Source organism: Simochromis diagramma, unplaced genomic scaffold, assembly GCF_900408965.1.
Source record: "Simochromis diagramma unplaced genomic scaffold, fSimDia1.1 OVJJ01000317.1, whole genome shotgun sequence".
Taxonomy (NCBI): Eukaryota; Metazoa; Chordata; class Actinopteri; order Cichliformes; family Cichlidae; genus Simochromis; species Simochromis diagramma.
Window position 1 is genome coordinate 2,304,556 of NW_024386994.1, and position 19,080 is coordinate 2,323,635.

At 39.9% G+C, this 19,080-nt stretch overlaps 3 protein-coding genes across 4 annotated transcripts in view; 1 reads left to right on the forward strand and 2 right to left on the reverse strand.

The window, feature by feature from the left end:
• Positions 1 to 719: 719 nt before the first annotated feature.
• The window catches only part of LOC120739119 (prostaglandin D2 receptor 2-like), a 30,011-nt gene continuing 11,650 nt past the window's right edge, over positions 720 to 19,080 (forward strand). Inside the window, exon 1 of one of the 2 annotated variants that reach the window (XM_040040798.1) lies at positions 720 to 789. The gene's annotated coding sequence lies outside the window, so the exon portion shown is untranslated. Of the gene's footprint in view, positions 790 to 15,140; positions 15,396 to 19,080 lie in introns of those variants that run through there. The other variant, XM_040040795.1, reaches the window with a different exon arrangement.
• LOC120739120 lies at positions 804 to 2,767 on the reverse strand. Its single transcript, XM_040040799.1, has 5 exons — positions 2,671 to 2,767; positions 1,858 to 2,556; positions 1,646 to 1,762; positions 1,525 to 1,565; positions 804 to 1,397 (listed from the first exon to the last, which is right to left on the reverse strand). The coding sequence occupies exons 1-5, from the start codon at positions 2,711 to 2,713 to the stop codon at positions 1,272 to 1,274; spliced, it is 1,026 nt and encodes a 341-aa protein (XP_039896733.1). The 5' UTR covers positions 2,714 to 2,767; the 3' UTR covers positions 804 to 1,271.
• Positions 11,679 to 18,874, reverse strand: LOC120739098. Its single transcript, XM_040040762.1, has 6 exons — positions 18,832 to 18,874; positions 18,371 to 18,694; positions 17,919 to 18,263; positions 17,687 to 17,818; positions 17,552 to 17,598; positions 11,679 to 13,834 (listed from the first exon to the last, which is right to left on the reverse strand). The coding sequence occupies exons 1-6, from the start codon at positions 18,872 to 18,874 to the stop codon at positions 13,703 to 13,705; spliced, it is 1,023 nt and encodes a 340-aa protein (XP_039896696.1). The 3' UTR covers positions 11,679 to 13,702.

A 19,080-nucleotide genomic window follows, 5' to 3' on the forward strand; every position in this document is an offset into this window, starting at 1 on the left:
GCCCCCAGCAGACGAGGCCTACTTTAGAGTAACTAAAGGAGAGTTCAGGGTTACATGTTCCAGCTATATACTTTATCAAAAAGGAACATTTTAAGCCTAACCTTGAGAACCTAAAGTAGAGAGGTTGTCCCTCTCCTGAATCCAAAGTGGGAGCTGGTTCCACAGATGAGAGGCCTGTCCCAACAGCCCCAAGTGGTCACGGCAGATCACTAGCTGTCCCTGAGCCTGGTTCTATTGCGGGTTTCTTCTCATTAAAAGGAAGTTTGAGCACTTAGCAACAACTAAGTGCTTGTTCAAAGGTGGTTGTCGTTGGGGTTTTGTCTGTATTATTGCAGAGGCTTAGACCTTACAATAAAGGGCCTTGATGTGGCTGTTGTTGTGATTTGGCACTATATAAATAAAACTGAACTGATTTGAAAAAGTAAGCCTGCAGTCTGAGAGCAAACTGTTGTACTGGGTCGAGATGCTACTGTTACCCACCATTTAGTTTGAAATGTTAGAAACATAAAACATGTTTTTGTTTTGTTTTAATGAATGGATGCTCAGTTCATTGCAAATAATGCAGGGCCACAACTCTGGCTCTGGGTTTTATTTTTTAATATTTTACAAAAACAACTAAGCAGCGGATAACTTTAAACTATAATGACTTTCCTAAAAAGTGAAGCTTTGGGTCAAGCTTCTGTACTTTTAGGGAACTGAAACTGTTCAGCGGTTATGGATGACTGCTGTTTTTACAAAGGAGCAGCTTCCTGTGGAGCAAGAAATGCATTCACACAGTTGAAGCTGAAGGTATGTAAAATAAATCCTTCTCCTTTAATCTTTTTTTCATAATCGTAGTTTATTGCCGATTGCTTTTAGTTTTTCACGTACACAGCAGGTCTTGTGAGAGTGGGCTTGCAAACATGAGAGGTTATGTGGCCAGGGGGCAACAGCCGGGTCTTCCTGTGTTTAAGCTCTCGTAGGACTTGTGTTTCCACCAGTGGAAACTTATACTCTGTCGCTCACATCACCTTGACCACAGAAGTGAAAGGTAAACAGTGAGAACTTACTGTAGCTGTGACCTGCATTTACGAAGGTATTAATAGATCGTGGGGGGGGTTTTATGCTTCTCTACACTACATTTGGGTTCAGTTTGATAGTCTATGTATAACAATGCTGAGCTATGTGATTTTGCTGAGCTCACAAAAGTTATTAGTCATCCAGCTGGTACATACAAAATATATTTTATTTTACATGATTTTACATTTGGCAGTGTGTATCTTTGCATCCATTCACACTTTTCTGCTCTTTACTCTAGAGTACACACAAATATTATCCAAGTTTTCTTCTTGACGATGTTGTTTACTGCTCCTCTTCAGACTCAGAGCTGCATAGTGGAGGCTGTCTGCATCTTGGCTCTGTTAGTGACGGACAAATGGGGGGATTGTGTTAAAATATAACTGGAAACATATCATATCTAATATAAATATAGCATCTGCTTCTATTAAAAACATGTGAGCAGATTCTATAGGCTTTTTCACCTACCACTGCATCTGAGACTGTGCAGGTTTGATGAGGAACAGCTCCTGCAAATCAAAGAAAGTAAATAAGCATGCTAGTCACATAGTTAGATGATTATTATCATTAGAGATGGCAGAGACCTCACCTTTGCAGACAGAGCACAGGTTTTTCCTAAGCTTGTACATGATGAAAGCCAAGACAAAGAGCACAATAAAGGAACCTCCTAATGCCGCGCTCAGGAGATAAACTAAGACAGGGGAACCTAACACACACACACAAAACAGATGTTACACAGTCGGTGTTTCACAGATTGCTTGAAACAGTACTATGAAGTCACCCTCCTGCAGTATCACCTACCTGCAATCTCAACCTTTGTTCCATTTCCAAAAATAATCTCTCCACAGGAGGCCAAAGCACAGTAGTAGATCCCAGCATCAGCAGAGCTCACTGACTTTATTGCAAGATTTAAAGTGCAATTTCTCCTGTGAGGTGTTTCCTGTGAGATGTCTGCACACACGTGTCCCTCGCTGGGATACATGACTGCAGACTGAGAAGCTCCATGCCTGAACCAGTAAAGGTTCAGCTCTCCTGCACATGGTTCAGCTTCCACTGTGCAGGTCAAGTTCAAAGAGTCCCCCAAGCGAAGCGGCTTCAACGTTGGCTGGTCTATTGCAGATCCAATGCTGGTCGCTGGTGATTTGACATGAAGGAAAAGTCCTTGTCCAAATTCAATAGCGTTAAAGACTAAAACCCCACAGTAATACGTCCCTGAATCTGACAGGCTGAGGTTTGTGATTTTGAGATATTCTTTTTTACCTTCTACAAGGACTTTAAACCTGTCTTTATACTGTGCATAGATATCAGCTTCTGGGCTGTGCTTCATCCGAGTTGATATGATGTTAGGTTTGCCACCCAGGCTTTGCTGGTACCAAGAAAGGAAAGTTACAGCATCATCTTGACAAATGCATGTTATTGTTACATTCTCCCCGACTTTAGCAATCTTGATTCCACTCTCCTGAATTACACTTGAGTTCTTGTGAGCAGCTAGCACCTGACCTGGACAGAAGTGCATACAATTATTTTAATTATATCTTTAACATCTCATCAGTCTCTTTTTAGAATTTACATCCTTGAAAAAAAGAAACTGTGAAAAAAATGCAAAATACTCACAGATTTTATAGAGAATTGCAAGAAAAACACAAAGAGGCATCATCTCTGAAGCTCTGCAGTATGTATCGTGTGCCTTTACGGACGCACCCAACTCTTATAGGAGACGAAGACTGATCGTGATTGGCTAAGCTCAATGGTTGGTTTTAAATTCAGAACTACAGTTTGTTTCTTTCCAAAAGATCAGACTGATCAGGTGACTGGAGGTGTGATTGGGGTCAAGTCTTTTTTGGTGACATCATTGTTGCTGTACTAAGGGCAGAAGGTGTGGTAATGTGTATTTTATGTAGGAAAGTTTCTTGGGCCAATTTTTGTTAGTTATAGAGGTTTGTGTGTGTTTGTATTTGTTCTGCAACATATCTAGGGTGTTTTTTAATATCTGATCTATAGATGTATTTTTAAGTCACAACACAATTTTTCATAGTTGCATGAATTTGTATGGGGAGGTGTGTTTAAACAGTTACGTGGGTTAAGAGGGAGTGTTAGTGGGGGGAGACACAGAAAGTAACGCAGAAATCAGGTCAAGAAGTTTAAACCATCTAAAGCGAATACTGACATGTTATGGTTAATGGCAAAATTGTCTATGCTGTGATCCAATTAATGAGCATAAGGGTGGAATTCACATTTGTTCCTGTACTTGTAGACATTTTAAAAATCTCAGATTTAAATGCTCATATATGAAGAAATTGGTGTACAGATGTTTTCCGGATCGACAATGGTTGGAGTGTTTGGCGATAATTTGTGGACAACCTGAAAAATGAAGCTAACTTGGAAGTGACAAAAACTGCAGTTCCTCTGGGAACCATCTGAGGCTGTCTGAAAGTATTTCAAATTGAAAAGTGATTAAAAATGACTTTTATGTTGCTCCTGGGTCTCCAACTCAGCATTTTTGAGTTTGTTCTGGACTTTTCAGCTACATCTTAGTTCTTGTTATATTCTTATTTATAGTTCTTGGTTTCTTGTCTCATTATGTTAGTTCCCTTTTGTGTCCAGTTTGTGCTAGTTTCATCTCTGTGACTTGTAATCAGCGTCTCCTGTGTGAGTCAGTGTTGTCTCCATGTTTGTTACTGTTTTTAGCTCACCAGTTGTGACCCCGTGTCTGTCTGGCCTCTCTGTGCCCTGTCTTTGTGGTTGTCTGGTTTTCCCTGTTCTTTCTGTCAAGTTCATAAATATTTAATCTTGGTTCCTGTGTTAATCTCTTCCTGTTCCTGTAGTCATCTCTTTGTGTTTCGTCCTTTTGTGTCCTCTTGAAGTTTGTCATCTCTACATGTTTGTTTACATCTTGTCAGTTAGTACCTACCCTGCTCTATCAGTTTTTCTTTTCCTGTTTGTTTTCTGCCAGTTGCCAGCTAATAAAGCTGAGCTTTGAGTTTAATTCTGCCTGCTGAGACCTACATCTGGGTCTGATCTTAGTCAGCCACATGCCTGTTTCGTAACACTTGGATTTGACTTGGACTTGTCTGCCCACACAAAGAAAGGTATTCCTACACTATATTGATGAAAGTATTCCCTCACCCATTCAGAACATTAAATTCAGGTGTTCCAATCACTTCCATGGCCACAGGTGTATAAAATCGAGAACCTATACATGCAGAATGTTTCTACAATCATTTATGAAAGAACTGGTCGTTCTCAGATTTCCAGCATGGTACAGTGATAGAATATCAGCAACAAGACAAGTCATGAAATGTCTTTGCTACAGTAAAGTGTTTTAAAAAAGCAGGACTGATTGGGAATGACAGCAACTCATAAATGAAGTGTTAGGTCACATAAAACCACAGAGTTGAGTAGGCGCATAGTGCGCAAATGTCACCAACTCTCTGTAGAGTCAATCACTACAGACCTCCAAGCTTCACGTGGCCTTCAGATTAGCTCAAGAACTGTGCATAGAGAGCTTCATGGAATGGGTTTTCCTGGTCAAGCTTCATCCAAGACTTACATTACAAAGCACAACTCAAAGTGTCCGATGCAGCACTGGACTCTAGAGCACTGAAGCCGTGTTCTCATGCTTGTCTGTCTGGCAATCCAATGGGTGAGTTTGGGTTTGGTGGTTGCCAGGAGAACAGCGCTTGTCCAACTGTACTGTGCTAAGTGTAAAGCTTGGTGGAAAGGGGATTATGGTGTGGGTTGTTTTTCAGGAGTTGGGCTTGGCCCCTTAGTTCCAGTGAAAGAAACTCATAGTGCTTCAGCATACCAAGACACTTTGGACAATTTCATGCTCCCAACTTTGTGGGAAGTTTGGTGTGGAAGAACTTAAGTGGGCTGAGTCCCTACCTCAACCTGATGGTTGGTTTGATTACACAGCGAGGTTTAACGTAACATTGCTTTTGCAACGCTTGTTTATTTCCTGTAGTTTCACAGGTTCTGTGCACATATGTTTGGTCAAAGATCGCACTCTGTGTGTGGACAGGGCAGTGACAACTGGAGGAGAGACAGATGCTGTTGTGTTTTTCTTTTCTTTTTCTTTTTTTTTGCTGACAGATGTTGATTTCACTTCATGCCACTGCAATAAAATGAACTAGAAATTCATAGAAAATTGCAGGAAATGTGCATTATTCAACCCTCCACCCATCCATCCACTCACCCACCCGCCCACACACACACACACACCATTGTTCTCTTCTTTTTTCTGGGTTGTTTCAGTTTTGTAATGAGTGGCAATGTACTTTCAAAAGGTGACAAAATATTCTGGTCCATTCCCACAAATGTTTTGGATGTCAACGTAAATGCACATGACTGTGAAGTCCAGACATTTCACCAGTAACTGGCAAGAATACATTGAAGGTTCACTCTGACAAAAATGACTCAGGGTGCCAGATTAGAGCCCCTGGTAAAAGATTCCAATGCACACTTACATGCACTTACATGTTTTTGGTGGTGAAAAGGGAACAATCTTGACTGTTGTCAGGTATTTTTATCCATTTTCATACTTTTAGCTAACGTAGCATTTTCATTGGCTCCTTTCACCTTCGCACTTGTCACATTTAGTTGCATTAGAACTTCACCAGGCAGAAGTAGACTACTGCGTGTGAATCATATAAGTCTTTTTGATCTTTGTGGTCAGGTACTGTTTTAAGAAAGCTGCGGTGAAACTTCTACGACTGTTGACTCAGAACAGATGCTGCTTTACTGACCAACAGTCTTCTCACTTTAACCCACACTTCCTGAGTAGTGCAAAGTGACAGTAAGCTGTGCAATGCTCACGGCTTCTTTGACAAGCCAGAGCTACAATGGAAACATTTTGTTGTCGTTCTTTTACGAACAGTTGAGAGGAAAGTCGTGTTGCAGGTTAAAAGCGTCAACTTAAGGACCACTGGTAATGAAGAGAAAAGGTGTTTAGGTGATTTTGGCTTGTTGGACAAGACTTTTTCTTTCTCTCAGTTGTCATTTTATTGTCTTCTGTTCTCATGTTGAATTTCTCCAAAAAGCATGGCCAGATGACATTTTTCCACTTGGGTCATCTGGCCATGAAGTCTTTATTTTTCCAGTCAGTTCACAAAAAATCCAGAGCAGCATACTTTATTTAAATAAACTGCAAACATGTTATTATGTATTTTCCAATTCCTTTCACTTAGAGTGAGCAGGGTTAAAACAGAGATATTAAGAAGTTGCTCTTTGAAGCTATAGGTTTAGATAGCCAATGCAGTAAGAAAAAAGAAATGAGCGGATGTTTTGTGTATTTGGCTCTTCCGTGTTCAAATCATAAAAACCAAAGTGTAGCTGATGTAATTATGCTTATTCTTTGCCTTCAGTTTTAAAGGGTGCATGTAAATAGATGAACATGTGCAGTTTAAAAGCTCCAATTTTTTATTGGGACTGTGTTAAAGTAGCTTTGTGTGAATATACTTTAAAATTATTGAATACTGAGCCTTGGTGAGACCACCCTCAGTTCATCCTCTGGTAGAAACAAGCTGTTTTAGCTCCTCCCGCTTTAAGGGTACCCGCCCTTTAAACAAACTCTTCTGATTGGCAGCCTGTTGAGCAGCATGTAGGTGGTGCTTCTGCGCTTGCAGCCAGAGATGTGTGGCTGAGATGACCATATAAAGAATAATCTCTCACAGTCACTCTCACTTGCTGTACACAGATAGAAGAGTAGAAAAACACAACAGTAATGGATTGTTTCGTGACTTTAAACTTTGGCTGTGTTGAAATCCTCGTATAAGCATGTCTTGCCACTTGGTAGTTATTGTGAAACAATTTGGTATTTTTTTAAAGCCTTGAATTCTGATGGTCATTTGAATATAAAAATCATATAGCATCGTCAGTCAAACCGGATTTTAAAAAGTAGAAGATAAGATAAGATAAGATAAGATAACCTTTATTAGTCCCACACGTGGGAAATTTGTTTTGTCACAGCAGGAAGTGGACAGTGCAAAAGTTATGAGGCAAAAATTTGAATACAATAAGAATAAATACAGTACACAACTGTACAGAATAGAATAAAATACTATATACAGTAGAATAAAATAAAATAAATATACAATAAGATAAGAAATAAGATAAGAAATGACACAACAGAATATAGAGGAAAGCACAGTAGGTACATGAGGCTTGGTCAGCAAACTTATTTTGTAGTTTTTCGTTCATATATTTGCAGTACTTGCCGAGTTTCAGTAGACCCAGAGAAAGCTAGAAGCTATCGTGGTTTCCTAAAACAATATTAACTCATCATTTACCAAAATGTTTTAAAACCATCAAAAACTATGAATGTACACTGGATCCATATTCCAAATAGGTCAAAAACACTGTGAACACCACAATGGGGAGGAGTATGTATGTTTTTCCACTGTGCTTCAAGAAGTAAATTCAGGTCACTCGGGGGCATTTCCATTATCACAGTACATATGCGTGCCTGCACTGCTGGGCAAATATCTCATTTAGTGGCCCACACTTAAAGCATTTTGCTTAAATTAGTTTATGAAAATGGATCAAAAACAGGAATATAGTAGCAACTTAAAACCAAATGAAATGTTTTTTTGCAAAATAAATTAAAATAATTATAAAAAAAAACATGGTAACAGAGAACAGAAAGTAGAGCCAGGCCCCTACAAACCTTATCATATTGCTCCTCCTCCTTCCTCTATATATTCAAACAGGTTCAGCTCTGCATCACTTCACTACTGTTTTTTCTTTGTGACTTGACTGTGGGGAGGTTTTGAACTTATTAATAGACATAAGTGTCAAAGCATACGTGAGAATGAGAAGTGACAGGTCACAACTGTTACTGTGAAGCAACTGGAACAAACAAACAGCATAAAAAAACAACCACATAGACATCCTGTCAGGACGGAGGAGCGGTGGGTTGTTTGTGTGGGGGGACTGGTGAAAAAACCGCTGGGCTTAAACTCGCTGTTAGATAGGTTGACCACAGTGGGAACTCAGTAGCGAGATGTGTTTTTGCATTTCTTATTACTCAGCCGGCTGAAAAACACATCTGTCTCAATAGGAAACAAGACCAAAGTTGAACAAACATCCACTCCTTACGACCCTCTGTTTGTTTGTTTGTTTGTTTGTTTGTTCTTTCTGGATAAATAACATGATGTCAAATGAAGTCATGACAGTCATATTTCATCATGGCACCAGGTTAAAAGCATAACTTCCTGACTTACTCACTTATGAAATTCCATAATTTCAGAAAAAAAGTAGCACTGTGCTCCAGCAGATTGCTCCACTGCTTCTTTGCTACCTTTCTTACACAATAAAGAAGAAAAGTGTTTGTTTTAAGACATCAGACGTTGTCATGATCGTGGGGTTTCGGGGGGTTGAACAAAGGGGGCAGCGAGTAGCTTTTTATGTCAGTCAACCACAACAACACATCTAAACACCTCACTGTGTGGGTGGATTGCTTTGTGTTTTGAACAAGATACGTCTCACAAACATCTTTGATATGTGGAGACAAGCATCTTGCCTTTGTGGTGAGCTTACTTGAAATAACATATATCTCACCACTCAGCTATCTAGTGGTCACGGCCACATCTAAGCGTTGTGTGATCGCTTGAGCAAAATGTTGATCTTTTCACAAGTTTACCAAAGCACAATAATGGTGGGCTACTGCCCTCTGCTGGTCTAAAGCGTAACTGATATTAAATTGCAGGGTCCACCCAGTTTACATATTAGTTTCTATCTGATATGTAAACTTTAAACTGATCTGTACTTACATCCATTGTTTTAACATTTATTATGTGACTTTTGTTGCCATGATGCCAGGTCCCTCTTGGAAATGAGATTTTTAATCTCAATGAGATTTTTACCTGGATAAATAAAGGACTAATAAATTAACCATTTTGTGCAAAAATAGTTTATATAGTTTTAATGGTTTAACAATTTTAATCTTTTATTATGCATTGCTGTGCTTTGATCTTAGCATATATATAGATTTAGATTCACAAATGCAAAGTTAGGTAAGGGTTAAAAAAACAAGATAAATAAAAAAGATTAAAAATAAAAAATAAAAAAAAAGATAAAATAAGGATAAAAAAAATTAAAAATAATAATAAAAAAAGTACAAATAGGTAAGTGAAGACAAGTGTGGTATGCAGATGCCGATGTAGAGTCTGATAGCAGTGGGGACGAAGGAGTTGTTGAGTCGGGATGTTCTAGATTTCACACTTCTGAACCTTCGTCTATGAAGGTGTAACCTATGTTGGGGGTGTGTGGGTTCTTTGAGGATGGAGGCAGCTCTCCCCTGTACTGCAGAGAGAGCAGCGGAGTCCTGATAATCTTCTCCACAGTTGTTATCACTCCCTGCAGGCGTTTGCAGTCCATAGCAGTAGTGCTGCTGTATCATGAAGTGATGCAGCTGGTCAATGTGCTCTCCACAGTGCAGCTGTAGAAGCTGCAGAGGATTTTGGCCGACATACCAAATTTCCTCAGCCTGCTAAGGAAATACAGCCGATGTTCACCTTCAAATCAAAAGGTTTGCCTTTCTACTGAAACCAACATGGTTCATAGGGTGACACTTTCACTTTGAAGGTGAAAGTCACTTGTCTGGTTTCAGCTTGGTGGTAAGCTAGTGAGTGGTGTTCAGTGTCCAGGTGAGGTCCTCACTGATGTGGATTCCCAGGTATCAAAAGCTGCTCACCCTTTCCACTTCACGCTCCCGGATAAACAGCGGCTGGTGAGGCCTCCTCTTCTTCCTCGTGTCCACTATCATCTCCTTTGTCTTATCAGTGTGGAGGTTAAGGTTGTTGTCCTCACACCATGACCCCAGACCGGCCACCTCTCTCTTGTAGGCCACCTTGTCCCGTCCCGTGATGCGCCCGATCACTGCAGTGCCATCCGCAAACTTCAGTATGATGTTATCTTTGTTGGAGGCGACACAGTCGTGCGTGAACAGGGTACAGAGGTTGGGGCTGAGGAGGCAACCCTGTTGGACACCAATGTTTGTGGTAACGCTGGCTGAAGTCTTGTTGCCAGCCAAGAAAGTCTAAAAATTCTTTCCACACTATGCAGGAACTGAGTCCCTGTTGTCATGAGAAGAAGGGTTGGGGCCTAAACGCAAATCTCTCAGACAGACTAGCTGAGAAAGAGGAAAACAAACCCAAGAAAGGATTTAAAATAAAGTCTTAAGGCTTCAGCAACGGTCGGCAGAGGTTTTATGCAAGACACCAACACGTCTGAAAGGACTCACTAGCTCACCACCAAGCTGAAACCAGACAAGTAGAATGTTCACCTTTAAAGTGAAAGTTTCACCCTATGAACCATGTTGGTTTCAGTAGAAAGGCAAACCTTTTGATTTGACGGTGAACATTCTCAGTTTTTAGGTTGTGGCACACTTTTCACTCTTTCTCTACTGATTAAGAAACTAGTTGGCAAGTGTTTGCAACCAAGTCAGCGTCTACTGTGCACACTAAGAGCAACTGTTTCTGCTTGTGACCATAGGTAGGTTAAAGTGCAGCACCATATACTTCCTGGCAATCATGAGGTCACTGACAGTCTGTAAATTTGGGTCTCTGTGCTTTAGAAAATGAGGTCCCAGTGACTGCCAGCAACTACATACAGAATTCCAAAACACTGAAACATGTCTTTAGGGCTTTGTAACTGGGGCCAAAGAATCAACAGGGAGCACAGGGTAAACAGGACACTCCAACATACCGAGTGCCAATCACAGGAGGTATTGGAAGGGAAATGTGGAACATAATCAGGGTAACTACAAAAATCAGACAAAAAACCCACAATAAACAAGACATGAGTGACAATAACTAACAAAATAACCACACAAATATGCTTATAATGTGATAAAAAAGTCATAGTGAGAAGAAATGTGATCCCCTAATAATCCTCTGATAATTGTGATAATTTTGTCATTCTTTTTCTAATCCTTTATGTGTAGAGTGTTACTTAAAAAAAGTAAAAGTAAGAGAGGAAGTCCAAAAAAAGTTTAACTTAAAAAAAACAACAAAAACAAATTTAATCACTCAGATGGTCTAAAATTGAAAGTGATTCACACAAAAATAGCTGTTTCCTGTGGCACATGACGGAAACCCACATCCGTACGTGATTCTCGCCCAGAGATCATATTCAGCGAGTGTGTATTTTTTCTGTTTTTCTAACAGTCACTGTATAAAGGCCTGCATGTGTTGCGTTTAGGCAGGGGTGTCAAACATAAGGCCCGGGGGCAGGAATCAGCCTAGTAAAAACACCAATCTGTGCCACTGGATAGCTTCAGAAAATGTGAAGGCGTACACAGATTTAAAATGTCAAAACATTTTTACTAATTTAACAGCTTTATCCATATCAGTAACATTACATTCAGTGGTCGAATGTTTGTGGATGCTGGAGGCATTTCCGCTCTTTGTTTTGATCATTGCTGGGGTCATTACTCAAAACTTAAAAAGTAATGCATTACATTACTTAATTACACGCAGGAGAAAGATGTTCTTTATGCTACTCGATAAGTTGCTTTCATGTTACTGTGTAAAATTATCTGAGAGTGTAAGAACCAAGAAGCAGGATCGATATGCAGGCAGACTAAGGATTCTGGGGAATTGGACTACTGGGAACCAGTTCTCTACAAGAACCGGTTCTCGATTCCCATCTCTTTTCATACTGCATACCAAGTAATTAACTAAAACAGAAACAATTAAAAGACAGATTTATTTTTTTTAATAAAAAACAAACACATAGAAAACACACATTGAACATGTAGTTTTACTGTTTGGGTTGCTTAATGTCAAAAATGGGCCGTATGTGGCCCACGATGTAAAATGAGTTTTACATCCCTGCATTTGGAGAACATTTGTCTCATTTTTCTAATAGGGGTAATACACAAGTACAATAAATATGGGGATTCAGCCAGTAGATAACTGACTTACCAACTTTTACTTAGCTATTATTAATATCTGGTTTTCTTCCACACTATGAATATCTCCTGTCTTCCTCTCCACACCCCAACGTGACAGATGTCTGCCACTCTTTTAGCCTGGTTCTGCTGGAGGTTTCTTCCTGTTAAAAGGGAGTTTTTCCTTCCTACTGCTGCCAAAGCGCTTGTTTATAGGGAGTTGTCTGATTGTTGGGGTTGTCTCTGTATTAATTTAGGGTCTTTACCTTCCAATATAAAGCACTTTTTCTCTTTTTGCTTACCTGCCATTAACTCTGCTCCCTTAGCTGAACAATAACGGAAAGTTAAACTTAATATATCCCTGACACACATATGCAATGTGGAGCAAAGCCTCACAAAGTAAAGGAACAGATAAATTTAGAATAAAAACAAAGACACAAGACAAGCACCACAAAACCCTCAAACAAAACCTCTAGACCCTGGAATCTAGTAAGGTTTGTTTCAACATCAAGACTGTTTCTCTTAGTTTAGAAAAATAAAGTTCATATATACACTACAAGTCAAAAGTTTGGACACACCTTCTCATTTAATGGTTTTTCTTTTTTTCCCTTTTTTTCCCTTTTTTTACTGAAGGCACACTGAAGCAGCATGGCTACCACAGCATCCTGCAGCGATATGACATTTCATCTAGTTTGTGTTTAGCTGGACCATCATTTATTTTTCAACATGACAGTGATCCCAAACATACCTCCAGGCTGTGTGAGGGCTATTTGACCAAGAAGGAGAGTCAGTGCTGCGTCAGATGGCCTGGTCTCCACAGTCACATGACCTAAACCCAGTTGAGATGGTTTGGGATGAGATGTGAGAATGAAAGCAAAATAGCCAACAAGTGCTCAGCATCTCTGGGAACTCCTTCAAGACAGTTGGAAAAACATTTCAGGTGACGACCTCATGAAGCTCATAGAGAGAATGCCAAGAGTGTGCAAAGCAGTAATCAAAGCAAGGGGTGGCTATTTTAAAGAATCTAAAATACAAAACATGTTTTGAGTTATTTCAAACTTTTTTTTCTACTTGTCCAACCTCTGGTAAAAATTTAATGCACAGCTTAAATGCTCACAAACAACTCAAACCCACAGGAAAAGTTTAAGAAGTGAAATTTAGTTGGGTCACCAAATGTAGGCTCATAAATTTTAATGTATATGCTGAGTTTCAGTAGAGTTAAGAGTTGAGTTAAGCTAGATTCCACTGTGATTTCACTCAGTGTGCACAAATGAATACTGTCTGAAAGTAGTTTTGTTCCAAAGACATGAAAGAGTGTACATCAAAATGTGTTTCCTGTAATAACTTTTTTTCCTCTTTAAAATAGGCCAGGAACACTGAGTTGGCTACTCGTTCACCACTTTGGGCAGCAGTGGCATTGTGTGGTGAAACTGGGCGGTTTTGTTTTGGGGTTTTTTTCCACTGTGTTATGAAAAAGTGAATTTAGGTCACTCAGCCACAAACAGTCCTGCCTCTAATGTCTGCACTGTTGCACTGTTGATCAAATAACTCATTTAGGTGCATTGCATTGGAAACATTTTTGCAATCCACCCACCCAACCCTCCATCCATCAGTACATCCTGAAATTTATTCCACTTGGAGCCTAATCCTCTTTTTTTTTTTAAATAAACAACCAAAACTAATCGAACAACCTTCTTTGAGAAGTTAATATTAACCAACATCACAGATGTTGAATTTTGACTTGACTGAACAAAATCACTCCACGTGAGACGTTCTAATTGCAGAGTAGATTGGGTCGTTGACTGTGTCCTTTCTTTGTCTCCTACTTGTCTCAATCTTTTTCTTGAAATTCACAGTTGCATACTGCACAACAGCACAATCTTCATTCTGTGGGGAAATACAAAAGCCATATGATAGAATTTGTCCATATACAGTGCAATGCAAAAGTCTTAATCCACCCCTCATTTTTTATATTTTACTAGGAAAATGTGAAATGTGTGGAAATACAGTTTAAAAGACAACGGCAGGCTTTGCACAGTTCCAACAAGTTTGAACATTTTTGTATGAACACTCTAACCCTGTTCAACACAGCCTTAACTCTTAATATTTTTTTGTAATTTATTTAGTAGTCTTCAGGAATAGTTCTCCAGAACTGAAGAACACAAAGCTCTTCTTTGAACGTTGGCTGGTTTTTATTCTGTTCTCTGTCAGGATGATCGGGGCTCTGGGGCCAGTTCATGACTGATAGTGTTCTACTGTTTCTTTTTCTATACATATAGGCTTTTACTGGACTGGCAGCATGTTTGGGATCATTATTATTAAAAATTAAATGGATTAAAATCTTAATCTACCTCTTTATTCAATCAATTTTGACAAAATGCGCAACATCATTGGCTAAATGCAGCCCCAAACCATGTCAGTCTCCTCTGTGGTTGATAGATGGCTGTAGACATTCACTGTCATGTTTCTATCCTGACCTCCCCCATACATACTAACGATGATGTGAACTGACATTTTCTCATTTCGATTTTTCACTCCATAAAACCTGCTGCCGGTGGTATACTTCAGGTTTTTCTCACCTGATGATTAACTGAAAGACCGGATGCATCTCTCAGGAGCTGTCAGGTCTTTGCTGGTGATTTTCTTATTTCTTAAGAACACGATTCTCATTTCCTACTCATGCATGCAAATATTTATAGACACACTGTGTTGAGATATACCAAGTATTTGGTTCACAGATCCTTTTGTCTTGTTGGTGCAAAGTTGCTATTTTATTTCTGTCACGCTGTGCTATCTTTGGCATATTTGGAAGCTTCGGCTAAAGAAATAGGAAGAAATTATGTGCTGTGCCTAAAGATACAATTTAATATTAGTTCATTGTCAGTTTTGGGGAGTAACGGAATACATGTACCGGCGTTACGTATTTAAAATACAAGATATGAGTAACTGTATTCCGTTACAGTCACCGTTTAAAAAGGTGGTATTCAGAATGCAGTTACTTTGTTGAAATAAATAGATTATACGGAGGTCTTTTCCTGTTTCATATGTTAGGCTATGCTCTCTCTATTTTTGGTAATTCCACGTCGGTGGAAACCAAAACAAAACACGCATTAAGAGGCTCTAATGCTTGTGTCTCAATCTCGCGGCCCATGTCAACTCTCGCATAATGACGTGAATAAATATTTTTTTAAAAATATTATTAAAAAAAATGATTTAATATGAAGGCAACAGGTATAGTGTTACAGGCACAGCCCTAAAGAATGTAGCCTCATGGGCAGTGTAGTCCTTGCTGCAGGGAGAATGGACTGCCATACCCGTTATGTGTCTGTGAGCGAGGGAGGGAGAAAAAGGAAAAGTACGAGCTGTCACCAACCAGAAAAGTGAGATGGAAGCGTGTAAATATAATAATAACCACTGCAGCCAAGAAGAGTGCCTGACAAGCCCAGTTGTAAGTAAGCTATTAAGACTCGACTGTACACCGTGTTTGTGTTTTCCTCCGAAACAACAAGTTCCGTTGGTGCAGCCTTTCAACGCCTCTCTCTGTCTCAAACTTGACCCAGACAACAAAGTAAAGCTAGTTTTCGGTTACGAGCCCGACACGAAACCCGACATATTAGCTAGAGGTCCCTTTACTACGGTTCGGAGCCGCAGACCTGTTTTATATACGCGCGGAATAGTTTCTATCCGGGATCGCTGCAAAAAGTTCAGCCTCATCTAATGTCCACCCTACTGTCAGTGGCGGTCCTAGCCTGTTTGGCGCCCTGGGCGAACACTCCCTCTGGCGCCCCTCCCCACACACACACATAAAACCATAAAACCATACCGAATTTCACCAGAGAAATATACACACACACACATATGAAGAGAGAGAGTATGCATAGTATGCAGACGGCTACCAAACAGCCATCATAATTTGTCATACAATGAGAACAGGACAAATCAACAATTGACAATGACTAATTAATATTAAAATATGTAACATAATGTATTGTTTGGAGTTTAGTCTGTTACTGTTACTGTTTTTACCATTTCGTTTTGGAGCAACTGTAACCCACATTATTTCCTTAAGGATTTATAAAGTGTTCTGACTCTGATTGTTTCAGGATGACCTGCCATTATCCAATGACACATCTGTATCTTTTGCTCGTTTCTCCTCCTCTTCTTTTCTCTTTTTTCTAAACTGAGCACCTGATGGCTTTGAACTTTTCTTGTCCATCTTCCATTGGTTTTAATTTTGCACTCCAGTATGAACACCCATCCCCCAACTCGAGGATCACCACAACATAACCTAACAGACCTACACCTTAGTTCACAGATTTGCTTTGTCTAAGGTTTATTTCTGGGATTTCACACAACCCAGGATTCAAATAATGAATACATAATGGACTTGGAATTACATCATTATGAATGAAATGTGCTCTATTTGGAAGCAGCCGGCCCCACTCCCCTTTTCGACAGGTTGTGTGTGAGACTTTAAATCATCAAACTGTAAATTATAAATTGTTATTGATCCCTTTACCCCTAGTTTATTGTTTGTTTACTTGCACTGCTGTAACTGGAGCCTCGTCGTCTCGTCTCTCTATATACTGGACTGTATGTAGCGGAGATGACAATAAAGTTTACTTTGACTTCAGCAGCAAGCAGGCGCCCCGAGGGCTCTCGCGCTCACTTTACGCGTATAGAATTTCGAAAAAACATCGATGCAAATAAGTCTGCATCAGGATGTCTGGTGTTTTCGTGTTTGTTGGTTTGTTTTTATTTTGTTTTATTTTGGTTATTGGTTATTAGATGCTGCTCCAACCAGCCAGAGAATCCCCCGCCGCCCCGCCCTCTCCTCCCTGTGGAGCAAGCAGCAGGCGCACCTCGCAAACGGAGGGCGCCCTTACTCCCAGCAAATGGGCGGTAGAAAACCGATCGGTGCCTATGCCATTCCCAATATGCGCTGCCATGACGTCGGGGCAGCATGAATACGAGTAATTTTTTTTTATTTGTTTTGTTTTTTTGGGGTTGTTTTGCCGATGCCCATGATGTTGCCCCAGGCAACCGCCCATGTCGCCCGTATCAAAAACCGCTACTGCCTACTGTTACTCATTTTATATTAAGATTTAAAAATCTAGTTGTTATTGGTATGGCGAGTATTCTTCAGTAATAGTAATAAATCACACAACAATAGGACATTCATGTAGTTGTAAAAAGCATGATAATATATTAAGTAATCCAAAGTATTCAGAATACGTTACTCTCATTGAGTAACGTAACGGAATACGTTACAAAATACATTTTGGGGCATGTATTCTGTAATCTGTAGTGGAATACATTTTAAAAGGGACCTTCCCAACACTGTTCATTGTTAAGTTGCGTGTTATGTGTCGATACAGCACTGGTTCATCCCTTGATAATTATTCCCCACAGTGGTCAGGCACTGGACTGAAAATGACTGAAAAAGCCGTTCAAGTCCAAAGAAAAATTCTTGAGAAAGCCTGAAGAACTATTGCTCAAGACCATTTAACAAATGACCACAAAGTCTAGCTGCTTTGAAGCTAAATGTAAGAAATCAGAGGTGTTTCAAGACTTACTGTACTGTGCTTTTTCTCATTTACTAACCTCACAGTTCGCAGTGTATTCTGAAGTATTAGGCTGTTGAAGTGACCCTTATGAAAGAAATAGAAAGGAAAGAGAAATTTAACTGCTGACATGTTTTATAGTCATCAGAGTGCTTTTATGATAGGCAATAGTTACCTTTAGAAGGACACTTTTTTCTCTGGACTATTTTGCAGAGGGTACCACAGAAGATTACATTGAAAATAACTGAGACAACCAGAGCTGCAACCACAGTCTTAACCAAGACAGGGACAGCTTCGTCCTGTTTCACTGCAAAGACATAGAAAGCAACGTAGAGTAAGCAAAAGAGGAAAATAAGAGGGTGAAAGAAACTATAATAGGTTTCAGTTTTAACACATATGTTCCAAACCTACGACATCCAGTCTCGTGCCTTTCCCAACAAGCACCTCGCTGCATGAAGCCACAGCACAGTAGTATGTCCCGACATCAGACCGGCTCACGTTCTTCTTTGTGAAGCTGTAAACGCATCTCTGTGCAGAGCAGCTGGACTCAGACCTCTTCGCACACTGGCTGCTGCTATTTGTGTGGCTGTACATGATTCCCAAGTGAGAATCTACTGTATCCTTTTTGAACCAGTAAACGTTGTCTTCTTCGGCACTGGATCCTTTGAGCAGCGTGCAGTTCAGTGTCACCGAGTCTCCTTGTTGCACAGAGTTTGATTCTGGCTGCTTTAGGAAAGTCCTGTGACTGGGCTCTGAAAAAGTATTAAAAACACATGTTAAAATAGGAAGTGCAAGAAAAAAAAGCAGATTTGTTTTTATATTGTTAATATTCCCAAATCTTAAAAACTTTCCACATTACCTCTCAGGACCAAAAATGTTCCGTCGTCAAATTTAGTGACTGAGATGCTGGTCTGTCCACAGTAGTACATGGCCGAGTCAGAATCCTGAACATTAAAAATGTTCAGACGATAGAAATCTTCTCCACTATCAACTGAAATGCGTTGATTGTTTTTAAACCCGGGGTGGAAGCTGTTGGAGTCGAGTAAATGTTTGTAGAAAGAGGATATGACTCGAGGTGACTCTCCTATGACTTGCTTGTACCAGGAGAGATATTTGGCCCTGGAGGCAAAGGAGCAATGAAAAGTCACTTTATCTCCAAGTCTAGCGTAGAGGAGCGCACCATCTGGAACACAAATCAAGATAAGTTAGAGACTGCTGCAATACCAATTCACAGTTCCACAAACACAAGATAGAGAGATTTAAGGCAAATACAACTCATTTACAGCATAAATGAATAAAAAGTGAGTGTGAAGGACTTACAGGCTCTAAAGAGAGGAACCAGGAGCACGTAAAACCTGAGCATCCTTTACTCTCACTTCACTGTTCAACCTCTTCCAGCACGAGTGCAGTTTGAACAAAGGAGCCACAGAGAGAAGTTACAACCTCAGCAGAAAAGGTGTACACGTAACAGAGGTGTGGGTGTCAGTGCTCATCCACAGAAGGAAGTCAAAAACTCTGAGCTGACCTTTTTCTTAATGAGAAATACAAATACATGCATATATCCATATG